Consider the following 21,674-nt stretch of genomic DNA (forward strand, 5'->3'; position numbering starts at 1 on the left):
ACAAAATTAAGAGCAAAGCCCCATTATTCACATTAGGCAAGCCCTATGTAACACTTTACCCTAGGCATACACATTGCAGAAAAAAAGGAATGACCTGAAAAGAATACATTCAAAGTTGCAAATTAATAACCACGATTTTATTCTCTACTAAGATAATAACTATGCAACCCAGGTAGATAATCCCAATTATTTCCTATATCAGTACTTTTAGAATCAATTAAATATAAAGAGCTACATGAGACCATAAAAATCATTCGTCCATTCTAAACATCTGATTTTGCAAACTTAAAAATTATTTTCCCCAAGTTAGTACAATGGCCAAAACTCTGACTCACAGTACACTGCTCTTCCCACTATAATGTGTTTCCAAGTGCCCAACCTTCCAATTTTGTCAAATCTTAAGACATCATTTTTAAAACACATTTCTCTTCAATAGCAGCTGGGATAGATAACAGTTCTGAAACCCCAAAAACCACAAGCAACTATATCAAGAAGAAGGGACTATCGAGTTAGCCCAATACGTCAAGAAATAAAAAGAGCTTCCTTTAAAGAGGGAGTAATTCTTTAACAATGCTACAAACAGCACGCCTTTTTCCCCTTTAAAAAAGTAATTACTCATTTTGATGGTTTCTGTTTAGTCTTTGGGGAACATAAGTTAATACTAATGCAAGCTGTCACAGCACAGCAAGCTCAGATGTCTCCACTCCATTCAGAAGTTAAAAGTACAGTTCTATTAGGGATGAAAGGATGTGGAAAGAGCTAGGCTCCAATTATTATCAGGAGGACTGTAAGCTGCTCACTCTCATTAATTTTTATTCCCATTTTACAAACCAATAAAAACTTACCTGAAAACTGCTAACCATTCTGAACAATACAAACAGCACATAAATTTTAATAACTACCTCTTGAAAAAGCAAAATCCACTTGGAATACTCTAATATAAAGAATTTAGACTGGTGATGATTGTTACCAATTAACAAAAACATTAAGAGGACTTCTTTCCTACACCTCACTGAGCTCTGCACATGCTTAGTCATCATTTTTAGAGTTGCTAATGTGCACAAATAACTAAAAGAAAAATATGAACAAGTATTAAGGGTTACTGTTTCAATCATAAAAAAGGTGATCATTATTAAGTCACATCTTTTTTCTATAAAATTCAAAAGATTAAAATGAGAAATCTATACTATTAACGTTGTGCTACATTAAAAAACCAGAAGTCCAACTGGGACTAATTCCAATGATTATACTCCATACACGGAAGCCTGAAAAACGTCAGTTGTTACAAAAATTATTTTTTAAACCTTCCATCAAAAATAATTAGGGAAAAAACATTAGAAACCTGTGAACAGAAGGCTAAATAATGTGTTTAACAGAGAAACAATGTAGTTACATTGTGCAACTATAAAGCTTTATATTTCTTGACTGGCCATTCCCCCTCAGACTTAGAATTTCACCTACAATATGAATCATAATGGCTACTCTTAAAAGACAATTTGAGGCCGGGCGCGGTGGCTCAAGCCTGTAATCCCAACACTTTGGGAGGCCGAGACGGGCGGATCACGAGGTCAGGCGATTGAGACCATCCTGGCTAACATGGTGAAACCCCGTCTCTACTAAAAAATACAAAAAACTAGCTGGGCGAGGTGGTGGGCGCCTGTAGTCCCAGCTACTCGGGAGGCTGAGGCAGGAGAATGGCGTAAACCCGGGAGGCTGAGCTTGCAGTGAGCTGAGATACCGCCACTGCACTCCAGCCTGGGCGACAGAGCGAGACTCTGTCTCAAAAAAAAAAAAAAAAAAAGACAATTTGAGAGTTTTTTAAAAATATTATTTTTTTCTTTTTTAATTCAACCTTTTTCATATTATAGTGACCCACAGTCTATAAATGAATTGATTCTAACAAAATTTATATTAACTATTCAAGGTTTGTAAAAGGGACAGAGAGTAGCTCAAATGAAAGATCATTACTAAGATAAAGTCTTAAAGGCAGACATATGAAAAGCTTGAGATCTTTCCTACATCCCATGTTAGAACGCATACAAAATCTCAGAATGAGTAGAAGAAATGAATATTAAATTTTATTTAATTATGGATGGGAGAAGTAGATAATAGTATATTGGTCAATACAGTTATCAGGTTGCTACGACATCATTCTTCCTTGAAAGAGCAATACAAAGAGACAAATTGAACTTGACAAAAATTCTATGTTGAAGCACAAAGCCTAGCCAACTCAAGTACTTATTCTTGAAGATTTTTTTCTATATGTGAGTAAAGGCAACAAGCTGTTAAAAGCTTAGCATCAAAACTTCCTCCAGACATTAAAGAGGCACTCCTACTAATAAGACTGCAAAAGAAAAGTACGTTATAATTACAAGAAAGTGTCCTAACCAGATAACTGCAAAAGGATCCTTAAACAGTATCTAACACAGTGCTTTGTGAGAGGAGGTTCACAAAATAAATGACAGTGTTGCAATTTATGCACAGAACAGAGTTTAGTTTTTATACTTCTAAGTGAAAACACTTGATTAAAACAACTTTGAAAGAAAAAGGTAATAACTTCATCCGCGTACCAAGAAACTTTATACCAGTTAATTGTATAAGTCATCTTCACTTCCAAATGGCATAAGCTTCTCTAGCATGTTACACTTACAACTTTAAGGCTATGTCACCAGAAAAAGTGGGTGGTCATCTTGAAAATGTCACCAATGCTCCACATTTTCAAACCTGACAGATTTCCGGACACAAGATCACATATTACATGATTCCATTTATATGAAATTTCCAGAATAGGCAAACCCATAGAGAGAGTAAGTAGATTAGTAGTTGCCTGGAACTAACTGCAGGGAGGAGGAAATGGGAGTGACTGTTAATGGAGCACGGTTTCTTTCAGGGGTGATGAAAACATACTAAAATTATATAGTGATGACGATTACACAAGTCTGTAAATTTACTAAACCATCAGACTGTATGCTTTCCAAGGGTGAATTTCATGGTATGTGAATTATATCTCAATAAAACAATTATTTAAACATTAGATTTAGATTTTTTAAAAATCTGACAGAATTCATAATGTCAAAGTACATATACTACAATAGACATCAGTTAGAGCTTTGCACCTGTTCCAAATGACTTTTTTTACCTTGGCAAGGCGGCTCATCTGATCTTCTGAGAGAGTGCTACTTGTTCTGCCAGGAGTTTTTGTGGGTTCTGATCCATCTGCTTCTACATTAGGCCAGACTTTCAAGTCATGCATCCCTTGGCGAAACATGCTAGGGAAAAAGACAATGTTCAGGGTAGAAGTAAATTAATACAGTTCATTACAGGAAATTTTAGACTCCTAAAAATAAAGAGAATCCTACACATGGAAATGTATATCTCCACTGCCAAGCTTTAAGCCCCCAGTGGAATGTAAAGCAATTAACCAAGCAACTAAAATCCATGTCACACTGCTTTGTACATGCCATTCTCTTCTCCTCCAAGCAGTCAGAACTATGACAGAGAATTCTACACATAGAGTGGAAGGAGAGAAGGATGAGAAATGAGCACACACATTTCATCACTTTGGTGAAGATCTAAGGAATGACAGAGATCAAACTTCTAACCAATTGAAGAATGTCACATTTACAATGACTAAAATCAAAATTTAAATAATTACATAACTGTTTTCTTTAAATGACATTACAGTAGACTATATGGTCAAACTGCCTATACTTGAATCACAGCTGTGCTATTACCCACATAACCCTAGGGTAAACTACTTAAACCTCCCTGTACCTCAGTTTCCTCTTTTATAAAATAGGATAAAAGGACTTGTATCCCACAAGGTTACTGGAAAAATTAAATAAATCAGTACAAGTAAAAAGTCATTAGAACAAAGTGACTGGCCTACGGTAAGTATTCAATAAATGTTAGCTATTACTAGTCTTTTTGCTGTACAAATTAATTTTTCTCCTTTCTTTTCCATAAAAGGCATGTTCTAAAAGTGAATACAATAGTAGACTCACACAAAAACTTTTCCCATGTCTATAAATCAAAATTTAGCATATAGCCAGAACTCAGCCTAAGCTTGGTTATCCCGCTTCAAAGTGAAAGAATATATAACCTTTGTCCTGTTTTTGTCAAAAAGCTACCAAGAAGATATAAAGATGAAACAAACTCATAAGAGCTTTAGACAACTATGCGTTTTAATTATGCTGCTGCCAAGTTTCCATGTTTCTTTCTGATGGGGAGGTTAAAGATGTTCTTCTATTAATGTGTTTTCTTTTTTAAAAAATATTTTTGAACAAGAATTTTCAAACATAAAGTCTACTCAAACAGCATCTACTCAAAGCTCAATAAGTTATTTCTTACTCTTAGAAATAAAAAGACTATAGAAATTGCAACAGAAAGAAAAAACTCTAAGAGTGTGCAGATGAACAGGCAAACCTAAAGCATTTCATACACTTTCACATTTAATACTTTTTTAAAAAAACAAGGTACAGGCTGGGCACAGTGGCTCACACCTGTAATTTCAGCACTTTAAGAGGCTGAGGCAGGCAGACCACTTGAGCTCAAGAGTTTGAGACTAGCCTGGGCAACATGGCGAAACCGCGTCTCTCCAAAAAAAAAAACTAAAATTAACTGGGTGCAGTGGTACGTGCCTGTAGTTTTTGGGGGGCTGAGGCAGGAGAATTGCGTGAGCCTGGGAGGACAAGGCTATAGTGAACCATGTTTGCACCACTGTACTCCTGCCTGGGTGAGAAAGTGACACCCTGTCTCAAAATCAAAAAAAAAATAAAATAAATTGTCTCCTTAACTGCTAATGGTTTACATAAATTTTTTCAAATCATTATTATAACGTTCTGACTAATAAAAAATTTCCTCATAGATTTTCCTAAGGTAATAAAGATTTTCACTAAACATTATATAATGTGTATAAGTAATGATGCCATAAACATTTAGATTGGGAACTATAAAAGATAGTTACAAACTCATGAGCACAATAAGATCAAAGACCGTATCTGTTAAAAGGTCTCTAAAGTTGGCAATAAACCAGGTAATTTCAGTAACTGTATTTGCAAAAGCTTACCTTATGGGCCCATACAAAATGCATCAACTGGCTGTGATGAATCAAAATTTTCAATATTTATTTATCATGTTAAACATCAAAAGAAAGTTACAGTACAAAAAACACACATATACATGCCTCTTATAATTTTCCTTCTCTTTCAACTGAGATATAGATTCAACATTAAGCAGTCCTGCTTCGAGCAGTCTCTAAGGAACTATGTACAGTGAGATAATATCACTTTAAATAAATATCCTTAAATGTACCTTCAGAAATAGCAGAAGGCTTCCCTTCCTTCTCTCTACCTTCCCAACCCCCAGTGAATACTTTGACTGGCTCAACTTAACTAAATCAAAAATAAGCACATTTGGCAAGAAGTCAGTTTACTAAATGATTTAGGTGCCTTGGGATGGAGCTAGAGAAGAGATTTAAGGATAGGGGACGTGGAGGGTATGGGTGATGCCAAGTGACTCAAATGAGCAAGTGAACATATTACTTTCTTTTGACACTAATGGAACTTTGCAGAGAGTTCTACAGCCTCCAGGTGGCAAGGCAGAAGATGCTCAGAGCATCGTGTCCACTTGGGAAATTAAGCCAGACAGGCAAGACAGAAGAAACAGCACAGCAGGATCTCCTTCTGACTCCAGCAGAGGCCCCAGCAACAGCTGCTGTTGATATTCCAGCTTGCAGTGCCAAGCCACTACAGCACCAACTGCCTTGACTTCCAGGATTCACATTTAGAAAAAACAACTGCAAGAGAAATCCGCAGCTTGCGTGTGGTTCTTTGCCAGTTCAACCTAACAATCAATCCATTCTTTAGCTACTTTGAAATTTCACAAGCTAGGCTTTCAAATTAATGATGGTACATTATTCTAGCCTTATCCCTAACAAATCAGTCTTTCAATTTATTTATTAGACTATTCTCCAAGAAGCTCTGCTTCACACTGACTCACGTAAACAAAACAGATATTAGCAAACAGCAAGAGCTGATAGTCACAAGATTACCAATACTACAATACTAGATGTCTTGAGGATCAATTTAACAGTACTAAGTACACATGAGAACCCTTTAGGGGAAAAGGCGAGGGACAGTTGGCGTTATTTCACTGCGTAAGAAACATCTGAGGAAATTAAGGTTTAAGGCAGCATTTCCCTAAGTTACGAGAATGGTAGCACATGGCATGGTTTTTGAGGACAGGTGGAAGAAAATCTGCACGTGCTTCCTGCTGAGACCACCCAGAATATTCATATTGCCCTGTCTCCCTGGATGGCAGCACCATGCAGGGAAGTAGCTGTGAGCCAGCAGCACAAGGAGATGTCTGCACGCTGCTGTAGCACCAGGAACATCCTGAACATCATCTTTCACAAATCAAAGCTGCACAAGAAGACCTGTAGCTGCTGAGGACTAGGGAATGCCTGGCTTTTCTTCAATGCAAGGCAGCTCACCCGCAGGGCAAGGCTGCAGGACAGAGAGGAAAAAAAACAAAAAGTTGTTTTAATTTCATGGAGTTTCTTAGAATTCCTTCTTCTGAGATGAAGGTCAGTACAAGTGCCAGCACAGGTGGAATACAAGTTAGTGATTTAGTCTTTTTTCACTCCACCCCCTCAAAATATCTTAGACCTGTATTAAAATCTTACGTTATGTTAGTTATGTTTGGATAACTGCCTACAACTATATACGAGTTGAAATGATTAAAAATGAAAATGATGTAAAGCCTGATCTTCACCTTAAGCTGAGAGTGATCTGAATATCCTGTGTATATTTGACTATGGAAAACAGAACCATTCTAATTAAAGGACTTTTTTTGCAGATATTGTATGCATAGTTTGCAAATCAAATGAATTTCATATGTGTATTCCCTAGGGATTCTTTTGTTTCAATTTCTAAAATTTAATAGCATAGTTATTGTCATTATATTTAGTCTTACTATTACCCAGTAATGTTCAATAATACCTGTTTTCCATGTACAACAGGGATATCATGTTTTTCTTTTAAAATAAGTGGAAGTTTAAAAAAAGTAAGTTGGGTTAAATAAAAATATCAAGTCAAGAACAATAGGCTTCCTTAGAAGTCTTGAATATATTGTACTGTTTAGATCTCCCATGTGTAAGTATTGAAAAAGTTTGGAAGCACTGATCACCTATTAGCATTGACATTCCTCTACTGTAATGTAAATAGTATAAAGCTATGTGTATAAAGCTTTTTGGTAATATGTTACAATTAAAATGACAAGCACTATATAACAATGTCTTTGTATGTGGATTTTACACTAAAAAAAATGCAGAACACATTTTATACTTCCAATTAACAGCTCCTAGGAAAATGTAGACTTTTGCTTTATGATATTGTATCTGTAGTATTAGGCATGGAATAGTTTTGGATCAGGAATTTCTCAGAGCTGAGTAAAATGAAGGAAAAGTGTGTTACGTGTTTTTAAGGAAAACATGCACACATATACATGTAGGAGTGTTTATCTTTCTCTTGCAATCTGTTTTAGACATCTTTGCTTATGTAACCTGTACATATGTGTGTGTGGGTATGTATTTATTTCCAATTAGGGCTGCAGGGTTCCTAGAGGTGTGCTATACCATGTGTCTGTCATTGTGCTTTTTTCTGTTTTTAGACCAATTTTTTACAGCTCTTTGGTATGCATTCTCGTATCTGGTGATGTATTAACATGTAGCCTTTGTTTTCTAATAAAATAGTCACCTTCATTTTCTGTAAAAAAAAAAAAAAAAAAAAAAGAACAATAGGCCAGGTGCGGTGGCTCACGCTTGTAATTCCAGCACGTTGGGAGGGCGAGGCAGGCGGATCACCTGAGGTCAGGAGTTTAAGACCAGCCTAGCCAACATGGTGAAACCCTACCTCTACCAAAAATACAAAAATTAGCTGGGCATGGTGGCAGGTGCCTATAATCCCAGCTACTCAGGAGGCTGAGGAAGGAGAATCGCTTGAACCCAGGAGGTGGAGATTGCAGTGAGCAGAGATCGTACCACAGCAGGGCAACAGAGTGAGAATCTATCTCAAAAAAAAAAAAAAAGGATAATACACTTAGTAAAGAGATATGAATGGAATTCTAAAAGTGATAAGTAAATGACTCAAGTTGGAGAAATCAAGCTCTAAGTGAGATAATTTCACGCAATCAGTGCTTCTCTCTAACAGGTTTCATTCATATTGGGCATCTGATGTGTTCGGGACATGAAGGAGTAGGATGACCTATTTTCCAGTTAGAGTTAAGAGAAAACAGATGACTTTCCAAGATTCAAAGTCTTATTTTAGTTAATGGCAGAAAACAAATTTAAGTAACCACTCACTTACTGCTACTGCTCCCTTTATAGAAATCCTTGGGGTTTAATGACTTTTTTAAAGTAGAACAAGTGCTACTGATTTATCTTTTAAGCACGCTGGCAGCTTGGTTTGGATGGGAGGTAAAGGAATTTTCCTTTCACTGGGATATACACAGAATTACAAATAAAGTGGGCTCCAAGGGAAGGAGTAAAGAAGAGGAACACATGAATGTACGTATAAGTCATATTAATAAATTACTAACCCAAAGGTCAGTTCAGTGCTTCTCAAAATGTGGTCCATAGGCTCCCTTTCACAAAATCACTCAGGAAGATTGTTTAAAATGCTGATTCTTGGGCCCTACCATAGACACACTGAGTTAGTGAGAACCCAGGAAGATGCTTTTCTCATAGGCTTCCCAGATGATTCTTAAACACAGGTTGATTACTACTGATTTAACGTAGTACTTTAAAAAAAAAGTGCCGGAAGCCAAACAAAACAGTACCAAAAATCAATCTGAGAGTTTGTTTAGATGTAGGCAGGTCATTTCACTGCATCTGTGGACATTTCAATTGTCCCACAACTACATCCTCCTCAGAAAATCCCCTGAAACTAGATCCTAAAGTCCTCTAAAATGCACAAGTACTAACAGAGGTGTTTTTATGAGAGAATTTCCTATTGATATTCCAGAAGGTAAACCACTTGTGATGAATCTGGGAGGAAAAACTAAGAAGAACGTCTGGTTATTTCTCAAAAACATTTAGCCACTAAAAAGAGCTGTACATTTTTCTTTTTCTTCTCTGTTGCAAACAAGCCCCTCTCTAGTAACAAAAAATAAGGGGTAAATACTCTGTAAAAGAAACAATACTGATTCAGTAATATGTCCATTCTGCTGTAATATGTCCATTGCTGCTATTTTATCAAGAAGTACATTTTAAAACTGAAAGTTACAATGTTTCAGACTATATCGAAATTATTTTTCCTGTGTGCATTTTAATAACAAATATCTCTTTAATAGCCACATTAAACTAAACTACCTAGGTATTAGTAAGCAACCAAGCTATTCCAAATGGGATTACATCTAGATTTCACTGATGAGCTCAGAAGCCTTTCCGACACACTCTATTCCTGGATAGAAAAGTTTTATATTATAAAGGCATCAATTCTCTCTTTAATTAACATATATAATTCAGTAAGATTTTCTAACAAAATAACAGTGAGTTTAACTGAGAAAATAATATTAAAATTTATCTGCCAAAACAAACCTGGAAATATTTTAAAAGAAAGACTAATAAGAATTATCCCTATCTAATATTTAAACATTTTATAACACTATCCTAACTGACAGAATAGCCCAGAAATGATACCTAATATTTATTGAGGTCATTTTAATATTTATTCAATACATACATATATGATATAATATTTATCAGGACCATTAAATGTATTTAGTAATGTAACAATCATAAACTACTCAATGAGGGGATACTATTGTTCTTTCATTTAACATATGAAGACATTGAGGCATAAGATTAAGTAATTTGCCCAAGGATACAGAGATACTAAGCAAAGAAGCCAAGATTTGAAGCCAGATAATCTACAACTTGCTTTTCTAACCACTATAGCACTATACACTAAAATTCCTCTGTTAGACTTCAACACAAGATGAATTGAGTATATAAGGATGCTATTTTAAAATAGCTGGATAAGATGGCTTATTTAATAGCTGGATAAGATGGCTTATTTAATAATAGGGACAAATATTCAAACCATTTGTTTTGGTTTTCTCTAAAAAGCTATTCTCACTATATCACTCCTTTCACAATAGTAATTTTAGATAAATCAAAGATTTTAATGTAAAGGAATAAAAGCATAACAGAAGAAAGCATTTTAAAGAATCTTAAATGGGAACTTTCTAAAACATTAAATTCACAACCCAAAAACTAAAAACTGATAGCTTCAAGATAACAATTTAAAATCCATGAAGAGCAAACAAATACATACTAAGTCAAAAGAACAAGCCAAACCAGAAAAGCAGTATTTGTAACATAACCCACAACAGGCTAATTTCATTCATCTACAAAGACTCCTTATATATCAATAAGAAAACAACAACTCAAAAAAAAAAAAAAAAAAAAGCAAAGAATTTTATGGTATGTGAATTATATCACAATTTCTATAAAGGACAAAGTATATCAAAAAGCAATTCATGGAAACATAAACACAAATAGTCAATAAACACTCCAAAATACGATCCTCCTCATCCTTAATGATGTAAAAATTAAATAACATTTTTTAACTTTAAAGTAGACAAAAATTAAGACATTTATAATATCCAGACAGATTAAGATCTATACCATTTCACACTGAAAGGAACCAGAACTTCTTTCAGAGATTCCAGGTCTGGAGCAGAAAATTACCAAATGATCCTGGAAAAACTTGTCTACCACAAAGCAAAGAAGCTACCAATCACTACTAGTGTACTGTCCAAAGGACATAGGGTCTACTTGAAGGAGCTCCTACTGACCAAAAATGGGATTTTTTGAGCATTATAAAGAGTAAAGACAGCAATGGACTGAAACATATGAAAAACAGAATGCACAAAAGCCATCAATTACCACCTTTACAAGTTACTAGGGCACAAACTCATTAGTCTTGAAATTGGTAAAGGGAAAAGAAAACTAAACATTTATCTGTCTTTCCTATATGAACTAACTAAATACTTGATGAAGGACCAAGTTCTTTAGTGAAAAATTCCAATTAGTAAATATAGAATAACAATAGAATGTCACAAATTCTCTAAAGATAGACTGAGTCTTCTGTCCCTGAAGAAAAAGGATATAGCGAAAATATCCTTTGGAACTGTGGGATTTTTTTTTTTTTTTTTTTTTTTTACAATAAACATTTAGTATTTGTACATGTTTCAAAAACTGAATTATCTTTTCTATCACAATCATTACCATCATTAGCAAATGAATGCTTTTCAATCCTGTTTTTCATCCTTTCTGTCAATATTATAAAAAAGTAGATAAACCCTACAACAAAGCAGTTATAGTATACGTCAAACTCACTTTTCCCCAAAAGCAAGGTTCTATTTCCCAATGACTTCTATTTTCTAGCAGAAATCACATTAACAATCACCAACAGTAGAGCAATATAAATTGTATTTCTTTATCTATCTGTATATCCTATAGGAAATACAGGCTAAATTCAGTATAAGGAATGATCAAATCATATGTACCTAACTGGTTTACACTGGAGCCTGGGCATAAACTATTAAAGCCTTCCCTCATTCTGAAAAAGAAAAGGGTCAGAAAGCAGCTACACTCCTACAGATGAGACCAAGAGAATGCTTACCCGTATTTTCCAAAGAGCGAAACCGTTGTTCCTCCTACAGGCACCGCTTTTCCAGGTCCATACACATCCCATATGGTGAGGGCCACTTGGGCATTCCTGGGCAGGTCAGGGTATTTTACCGGTAGTTTCAGCCATTCGTTCCAGCTATGGAAATAAAGTTAACATAAATCAGAAATATATATATGCATGTGTGTGTATATATATGTGTGTGTATGTATGCACGTAGATGAATAAACATGTGTGTATGTGTATATATAACCCTCTATATATTTATGTAAATTTTCTTATACATTTAAACTTCACACTGTATTCGATAATTTCAACCCTCTTCAAGACAAGCTGGCTTTTAAATTCCAAAAGAATACTGTGCCAACATTATACAAACTATTCCCTAGCAGACACATAGAGTTCTATTTCTGTTTACTCAAAATTATTCTGTTCATTCAAAGTTATTATCTAAGGGACATATCCTAGACTATGTTAAATACATCTATATTGATAAAACATTTAACAAAATTTCCAAAAACTTAAACAACAAATCATTTATATACGCCATATAAATTAGGGATGGCTATCAATTTCAAGAAAAAGAGTTACTAAATCCTTTTCTTCTATGAAATACTTTTTTAAAAAAATCACATGCTTAAGAAAGCCAGTATCTACTACAGATAGGCTCAAACAACTAAATGAAATTGTTTAATTACTAGCCACATGGTAGGGCAGGCTAAAAAGAAAAACACTAAGCAGTGCCATCTTTTGCCAATGAATAAACCACACACCACCTAAAGTTAAAGACAACAATAAGCAATTTCTTTTTGGAAAATATTGTGAAATTTCTTTTTCTGTATTCTGTCCTTTAATGACAATGAGACAATACCAATGACCAACTAATCATTTGTCTCAAACCTTTTGCTATCCAACACTAGGCAACAACACCTCTTTCAATAAAAGCAACTGCACTTAATCTGTTTTATATACTAGGCTTCTGTAGAAGAGTTCTTTTGGAAAAAAAAAAATGATGCTACTTTGGAAGGCCGAGGCAGGCAGATCACTTGAAGTCAGGAGTTCGAGACCAGCTTGGCCAACATGGTGAAACCCCCGTTTCTACTAAAAATACAAAAAAAAATTACCCGGGCATGTTGGCACGCCTGTAGTCCCAGCTACTTGGGAGGGTGAGGCAGGAAAATCGCTTGAACCCAGGGGGCAGAGATTGCAGTGAGCCAAGATCATGCCCCTGCTCTCCAGCCTGGCGACAGAGTGAGACTCCATGTCAAAAAAAAAAAAATTCTTCAGCTAAAAACTTTGAAAACTGCTCCAGATATTCTAGAAGTTATAGAAAAATCTAGTCAGACACCAAAAAGGTATATATTTTGGACACCACTTTGTTTTCTTCCTCTTCATGCATCATCCCTATCCCATCTGCTAGCCCTCATTAACCTTAAGATTACATTCACCTGGCAACAATCAAAACATCACAAGATTGCAAAGTCTAAATCTGGATGGTCCAATCCCCACCAAGTACCCCCACCACCGCATACCACTGTGCTAGCACTCGAATCTGACTAAAATACTTTCAAATCCTAACTTTGTAATTTTTGAATTAGATTGTATTAATATGTCTTTCTAAAGCCATTTTCAAAACCTTTATGAGACAATGTGAAATATAAGTGTTCTTAAAAATGTAAACTACTTCCCTGAAGAATAATATTCACATAAGAAAAAACTTAGAAATTTGCAGTACATACACCTAAAGATGAGAATTTACCTTAAGTGTAATTAAAGAAAGTACAAGTGTCCCTCATGGGATCTCTTAGTGTAGGACAAAACAGGACATGATATGATAGACTTGAATAAATTTTGAATGAGTTCCTCATTATTACAACTCTCACAACTCACTATCAGAAAGTCAGAAATCAAACAGATTTAAATAATTTGGAATCTCATACTGGCCCTAAAACACAATCTGAACTAAGGAATGCAAAAATTTGGACAGCAAGAGATCCCTTTATGATCTAATTTATTCTTTCCAAGGTTTATACAGTATCTCTTTTAAGCAAATACTTACAAAGAATAAGGACTATTTAAAGTTTTTACCTCCATTCATTTTAGGATAGCAATTTTTGTTTTGATGAACTACCAATAAATTCAACTTTTGAACACTAAAGAGTAGGATGTATAAAATGTGCAAATGTTTTCTCTTAGTCTCCTAAAGACTATTTTTTTTACTTTATTTTATTTTATTTTTATTTTTGAGACAGAGCCTCGTTCCGTTGCCCAGGCTGGAGTGCAGGTGCTCAATCTCGGCTCACTGCAACCTCTGCCTCCTGGGTTCCAGCGATTCTCCTGCCTCAGCCTCCCAAGTAGCTGGGATTACAGGTGCCTACCACCAAGCCCAGCTAATTTTGGTATTTTTAGTAGAGAGGGGGTTTTACCATGTTGGCCAGGCTGGTCCTGAACACCTGACCTCAGGTGATCCACCCAGACAGTATTTTTTTAAAAAGTCTATTCTCATGGTATTTTACCCAAAATAAAGTGTTTTTCTAAATCTATTGTCTACATAGCTTAGACATTTTAATTTGAAAGTAGTTTTAAATAATTTTAGAGTACTTTCCTTATTAAGTACTTTCACAATTTAAAAACTACAAATTTTAAAAATTCAAACTTTTAGAGATCAAACATGGGAGTTTTCATATTCTTGCAAATATATAATATAAAAACTAATGCAGAGAAGAGTTGGCAAAAGGGAGGAGGAGGAGAAAACCTTAATCTTTTAATTGAGAATTTGCTTTTGCTGTAATATCCTTTTTTGTCAAGTCATGCAACAAAACCCACCATACATTTTTCCTCACCAAAATGTTTTTGGCTTTCTAGACCTAAATTTGTTTTAACTCTTTTGTGAGTAATAGGTGACCTCAAACATCTAATTAAAGCTTTGAGCTCTGTCCTTGAAAAAATACAGAAGACACAAAATTCTGCATACACCTTCAGGGGTTTGAATACTTCCTGATTCCAGTTTAAGAATCTCTGATACAATTAAAGAATTCTGCTCCATTGTTTTAGATGTGATGATGATGGTACTATAGTTATGCTTTAAAAACAGATATACAGAAATATTTACAGTTAAGTTGTTATAACGTTTGAGATTTGTTTCAAAATGGTGAGAATATAAGATTGGCCATGAGTTAACAGTAGGTATATAACAGAACGTAGGTGTTCACTGTATTATTCTATGTTTATAGGTTTAAAATTTTCCAGAATAAGAAGTATTAAGTATATAGAGATTTTTTTTTTTTTTTTTTTTGAGTCAGAGTCTCGTCGCCCGGGCTGGAGTGCAGTGGCCAGATCTCAGCTCACTGCAAGCTCCGCCTCCCGGGTTTACGCCATTCTCCTGCCTCAGCCTCCCGAGTAGCTGGGACTACAGGCGCCCGTGGCCTCACCCAGCTAGTTTTTGTATTTTTAGTAGAGACGAGGTTTCACCGGGTTAGCCAGGATGGTCTTGATCTCCTGACCTCGTGATCCGCCCGTCTCGGCCTCCCAAAGTGCTGGGATTACAGGCTTGAGCCACCGCGCCCAGCCTAGAGACATATTTTTTACATGTGTGTGTATATCTACATACACACATCTCTCTCTCTATATACACACATATACACACAGTTATATCAGATATATATAGAAATACAGATAGACTAGATAGACAGACAGATCTCTCTCCACAAAATACTGAAGAAATTACACCATTAAAATATTTGGTTTTGACATAGCCAGATCACCAGAGTTCAGGCTTCTGCTCTCTGAAAACCCTTTCCAGCCACACTTGGTGACACCTGGGACACACAGGGTTGAACCCTCTATGGCACAGGCTGGCTGTCCATGTGGTCACATCCTGTCTCCCAAGGAATACGCTTTCCTTAAAAGCATACAGCCTGTGTATCCTGCACTGAGCCTACCAGAGTGCTGAATAACACTCACTCATCAAACATCAGAACTGCACTATATAGTCTATCAAATAAGAAGTGTCAAGAAGTCATATTAAAGATCCACAATACTCTTCTGAAAAAACAGGAACTTCATGTTCATCACATTTACCCTGCATCTTGACAATGTTTTGCTAATGTATCATGCTGAATAAACCATGAATCTAAATAAATTAGTTTCATATGTAAAATAATAATAAAAATTTTAACTGAACAGATGGCAACAGAGCTATTTCTGAAGATCTGAGCTCCAAACATCAGGTTGGACAATATTTCAGACTATCCAGAAGTATTTATGCGTTCAAGAGCACAAGATGGTAAAATGCCACAGATGTGTTTGGTCATGTAAATCAATCAAGTGCTTATTAAAATGTCAATATGCTAAATACAAACATAAATCTATTTCCATTTCAACTGCAGTTATAATACTGATATGCATAGTACTTTATCTGAGTATGTTTCTACTTCAAATGATTTGATCAATGCCTATAGGTATTAAGAAACTCTTCTATAATTCTACTAAATTATACTGGCAGCATCCATAAAGAAAGGTAAGAACAGTCTGGAACATACCATAAGCCAGAAAAAAACTTACTTCCATCTTGTACTAAACGCTTTGTAGGATGTTCTCACTGGCAAGGCCAAAGGCTTCCCTTCTGCAAAAACCTGACAAGTAACATAAAGATCCGAGCATGTCTCTTGGTATAGTCCTGAGAACTTCAACATTGGGTCTTCTAGGACAGCTTTATAACTCTTTTGTTCTCTCTTCCCTTCCAAGCTTCCTCTGAAAGCACAAGAGCAACAATGTTTTAGACTTGAATTTTTTAAGCATGTACATATATGCATAAGAACTAAGCATGTACATATATGCTTTAAGCATGTATATATGCATAAGTATAAAAAGAGTTTACCTTTGTGTTAAGGTATGCTACTTAAACAACATTTTCCTGTATATGCAATTAATGTCATTTTTATATACGGTAAGGGTTTCTTAAAATCCTAACATACCTAATATCAGTCCTATCTTCATCAACACATTTCTCTATTTTATACTTCTGAATTTTAAACCCTGCCACCAACCCTTGATCTACCCTCCAGAAGTCACCAGCTTTCTAGACCTTGGTTTCATTTTCTTCATTTCAAGTTGACCACATATTCATCTGTTCTTTCAGGAAACATTTACTATCATGGGCACAGAAGTCCAGAAGAAAGAAAAGATAAACAATACAGTATTGCAATAAAATATTAAGTCATTGCTTCCGGGGAGAAAAATTTACTTTTAACCGCATGTTTTTATTATACTCTTTCCATTATTTTTTTTTCCTATGCATATGCACTGTCTGATCATTTCTTTAAAAACTAGTGGTGTAAGTCATAAAAGATATGCACAGGATACTATCAGAGGGAGGAACATTTTTTAGACATCAAGATTACATCAGATACTGTGCCAGGAATTTTATATTTTCTTTCTTACATAATTTTCACCATATTCTCATTTTATAAATGAGGAAACAGAGACTTATAAACTAAACTCATTATCCAAAGTCACAAAGTAACAGAGCTGAGAATAAACACTAGGGCAGGGAGGCCAAAGCCAATATTCTTCCCATTACAGCAAGATAAATCAGAGTCTCAAGAGTACTTAGGCTGGCGTGGGGAAGGGACTTAGTACCCCAGATAGATGTCTGAAATGATCCAGAACAATGCATGAGAGTTGGAGCAAAAGATGCAGAACGTCATCTCAAAGGGAAAGGCGACACAGCGAGACCTTGTCTCAAAAAAAAAAAAAAAAAAAAGGACCGGCTTTTTGGTTTTTCTCTATTTTTAATGTTCAAACATTTCAAAAAATGTATTCGTATATCCAAGAAATACTGAACATCAAGCTGAAGGAAAGCCCATTATCAATACTGATCCTGTATAAACTACTAGTGGTGTATGCTATGGAAAATACCTTAAATAGGTGTATAAAGTATCATACAAAGGTACAACGTGATTGTTGACCTATTACTTTTACTACCACCACCACAAACTAAAAAGTAAAGGATTTGTCAGCGAATAAGGGACTTCCGAAAATAAAATGAAAGGATCGTTCAAAGGTACATCTGACAACTGAGAAAATTTATTTATCACTTACTGCAGGCCTTTGACCAACACATATTTGTTGAATATTAACTGAACATACACAAGAAATGTTTATTAATTATGGATGATGCTGTGGTCAATAATTTGTGATAGCTTCGACAACACTTCTATATGACCACCTTAAAAGAGACATAATTTCCAACTCTGTCTTGTCCGTCCCTCGTCATTATATCAGTTCCATTATCCTCATCTCAAGATATCACGCTGCTGACCTTTACTTCAGCCGTGGTGCCCCAAAGTTTTCCTGCAACGACTCTTTCCTCCTATCTTCTTGGTACCCTTGCAACTGGCACCCTCATCTTTGACTTATTCCCAACTTCCCTGACTAAACACTGCCATACTACCCAAAGATTCACCCTAGGCCTCTATCACCTCCCGTGCTGCTAATACACCATGTGCTCATCTTATTCTCGACTATTGCATCTGATTGTGCCTACCTCTCCATAATTTCTGAAGCCTTCATTCCACCCTACAAGCCCCGTTCCAAAATAAAGATCGTCCTCTTACTTACGAAGAGACTCGATTTCTTAATTTACAATAAAATAGTAATAAACTCTCAAAAGGCTGAACAGCAAAAACTTTAAAGACTGTAAAATACAGTGGAACTTAAGGGCTATTCCTACTGCTGTGCTTCTCACAGAGACCACGTATTAAATCCTTTTCCAACAAAGCCCCTCTCCAAGATCCACTCTCTCGCGCCTCCCTGGCTACAGCCCTCCCAGCCGCCCCCAGTCTGGGCCTTGAGACGAGTCACATACTTTCTCCCTCTCACTCCCAACAAGCCCCTACCCCCACGCCCCTACGCCCCAGCAATCCCACTCCCTGTCCCGAGGGTTCTCTTACATCTTAAGCTGGACGTTGATATCCAGGTCACAACTGTAGATGTAGTGAAACTTCTCTGCTTCCCCCATCGCATCGTCGGCGAAGGTACGACCTATAGCTGAAACTTAAGTACAGGAAAGACAACAGAAATGAAACAGCTGAGCCCCACAACAAGGCACTTCCGGTTCCGCCCTCGCCAGCACGCCTCCAATCCCAGCCTGGAACGAGTTCCGACGCGGCGGAACTCCCTGCCGAAACAACTCTTCTGCGCATGTGCACAAGGCGCCCACCATCTTGCTTAAGGGTAAATGTATACGGGAAACGGCTTCTCTGATTACATTCCAGTTTTCCTGTCTTGCCAGCACTTTTTTTTAAAGAGAAAGAGACGCTGTCATTTGAGCTTGAGCTGTACCTAAAACAATACAAAAGAAAATTCAATTCAAAAAGAATTACAACAGCTTTCACTGGCTGGCGTCTAAACAGGTTACAAGCACAAAAAGTGGAATTTTGCCAAGTTTAAATTCCAGTGGCCTTCCCCAAAATTGTAGCACTAATTTGCTATCTTAAGCAAGGATTTTCTCTTTCTGCTCTAAACAATAGGGAAAGGACTAAATAGAGAACAAATAAATCTGGGTTTCATGTTTGGTGTTGTCAATATTTATGCTACTTTGGACGTAATACTTGCGTGCATGTTTAAACTGGTAATATTCAAATTCAATGTAGTTTCAAGCCTTAACCCAAGTCAGAACCTAGAGGCTTCCTGTAATAACTCTAGAACACAGATCTCTAAACCCTGTGAGCTCTTAAAATGTTTATTTTTATCATTATTATAATCTAAAATTGTAATATTCACTTCCAATTAGATTGAAAACTCTTGGAAGGTAAGACTAGTGTGCCATTTACTTCTGTGTCTTGCCCCCCTCACTGTCTAATACATGGCTGAGTTTAATACTTCCTACTTATTGGTTATTACTGATGATATTGAATGAAAGACTCCATCTTCTATGCCTTTATTTCTTTTTTCTTTCTTTTTTTTTTTTTTTTTTTTTTTTTTTTTTTCTTTTTGAGATGGAGTTTTGCTATTGTCGCCCAGGCTGGCTCGATTTCGGCTCACTGCAACCTCCACCTCCCGGATTCAAGTGATCCTCCTGCATCAGCCTTCCGAGTAGCTGGAATTACAGGCACCCGCCAGCCAGTCCGGCTAATTTTTGTATTTTTAGTAGAGACGAGTTTTCACCTTGTTGGCCAGTCTAGTCTCAAACTCCTGATCTCCGGTGATCTGCCTGCCTCGACCTCCCAAATTGCTATGTCTTTATTTCTAAGTGCTGCATTTTAAGATGGACATCACTAGAGTATATGCAAATTAGCGTAATCAGAATGTTGAGGGATTAGAAAAAAAATATTTCAAAGAAAGGGTGAAAGGTGTGGAGCTGTTTAACCTGGAAACGGGAAAAAATACCTAATGCACAATGTTTTACACAAAATAAGTTCTCAAAAATATTTATGGAAGCAAGAAAGGGATTTGAGTAGAATAAAGAAAAACATGATAGTCATCCTCCTGTAACTTAAAGTTTAAACAAAAAGAGAGCACCTTTGATTTGTTCCTAAGAATAACTGCCACCAATGGTTGGAACTTACAGGAAATGTAATTTCAACAAACAATACAAATTGAACTTTCTAATTATCAGAGCCATTCAACAGTAACACTGTTGTCACAAGTGCTCTGTTTAAGGCATAACTCCAGCAATGAATGTGAGATTTGATGTGAAATCTCAATCTTGAATAAAATATTGACTATGTATAAAGGACTAAATTATCTGATCCCAGTGGTGAATAAATTACTTTCACTATATAATGGTATTTAATGTATAAACCTAAGATAATATTATATACATATGCAACCAAACAAGTTTACAAATATAAAAACTTCAAATTAGCAATCTTAACATAATAGCTAGTGGGCTTTTTACAGAAACTCTATTGCTTGCAAAATGATTATGGAATATAGTGTTGACTACTCTTACAGGACTGATTCTTTGAAATTCAGCACATCTATACTGCTGTATTCCACATGGCAATTCATTTTTCTAGCCCCTTTTTTCTATTCAAATAACTATGAACTCTTCTTTTGCATAACCACCATGATGTATTCTCGCTTTATCTGGGCTACAACACATCTTTTTAAGCCTGACTTTGTCCTTTTCTCATTATCTCATAACAATTAAAGTAATACTGATTGTTTCCAAAACAGTTGCAAACACAACACAGATAAAAGAATGAAAATCAAATGTCAGTACTTAGTTACAAGATATTCATTCACAGAACCCAAGACAGATTTAACTTTTTAAAGATTATCAAGAGAAAAAAATAACATTAAAAATGTATTATGGAAGGATCTCAGAAAACTTGACTGTAATTGTATTAAATATGTTAATACATCAGGGAAAACTAATGTGCCAATAAGGAACAAGATTTTGGTAAGTCATGGAAGCATGGAAAGAGGTATTATGGAAACCAAAACTGTCAATGCCTTTTGTACCATAAGTCAGAGAAGTGTTGGTTGGTAGATGTGAGTATCAGAATTCAATTAACAAGGCCATCTGTATAAGAGAAAAGGAAGCCTTAGGCATCTTATTTTGAAAGGACAGGAATAATTATTTTCCTTCCCATATGATTTTCACAAATCATAAATATAACATATTTACAAATATAACTTATAATTATGGGATACAATTTGCATTGCAAGGGTCCACTGAGGCCTGTCTGCAGAAAAATAACTTATAGAAATAGGTGTTTTCCTGTTGTGGTAGGCTATTCCAGTGATTATTATATGATCCCATATTTAATTTTCCTTTGGAGTTGCAGTTTTGGCTTTGTGCTTCTTTTGCCATCTTGTTTCAATTTCTATTTTAATTATTCTAGTAACCAGTTTTAGTGATGGCTTAGAAATGTGTTGATTGTGCTCCTTTTGTTAAATTTTGTCCTTCTTTCTCTCTTTCCCTTCCTTCCTTCCTTCCTTCCTTCCTTCCTTCCTTCCTTCCTTCCT

The 21,674-nt window shown here is 35.8% G+C and overlaps 1 protein-coding gene across 2 annotated transcripts in view; it reads right to left on the reverse strand.

The window, feature by feature from the left end:
• PIK3C3 (phosphatidylinositol 3-kinase catalytic subunit type 3) overlaps positions 1 to 18,811 on the reverse strand; it is a 130,151-nt gene extending 111,340 nt beyond the window's left edge. The window contains exons 1-4 of one of the 2 annotated variants that reach the window (XM_023207638.1): positions 18,650 to 18,811; positions 16,260 to 16,448; positions 11,691 to 11,834; positions 3,140 to 3,269 (exon numbers count right to left, since the gene is read on the reverse strand). In XM_023207638.1, coding sequence (XP_023063406.1) covers positions 3,140 to 3,269; positions 11,691 to 11,834; positions 16,260 to 16,448; positions 18,650 to 18,717 — 531 coding nt within the window. In that variant the 5' untranslated portion in view covers positions 18,718 to 18,811. The remainder of the gene's footprint in view (positions 1 to 3,139; positions 3,270 to 11,690; positions 11,835 to 16,259; positions 16,449 to 18,649) is intronic. The other variant, XM_023207639.2, reaches the window with a different exon arrangement.
• Between the last annotated feature and the right edge of the window lie 2,863 nt (positions 18,812 to 21,674).

This window comes from Piliocolobus tephrosceles, chromosome 18 (genome assembly GCF_002776525.5).
Source record: "Piliocolobus tephrosceles isolate RC106 chromosome 18, ASM277652v3, whole genome shotgun sequence".
Taxonomy (NCBI): domain Eukaryota; kingdom Metazoa; phylum Chordata; class Mammalia; order Primates; family Cercopithecidae; genus Piliocolobus; species Piliocolobus tephrosceles.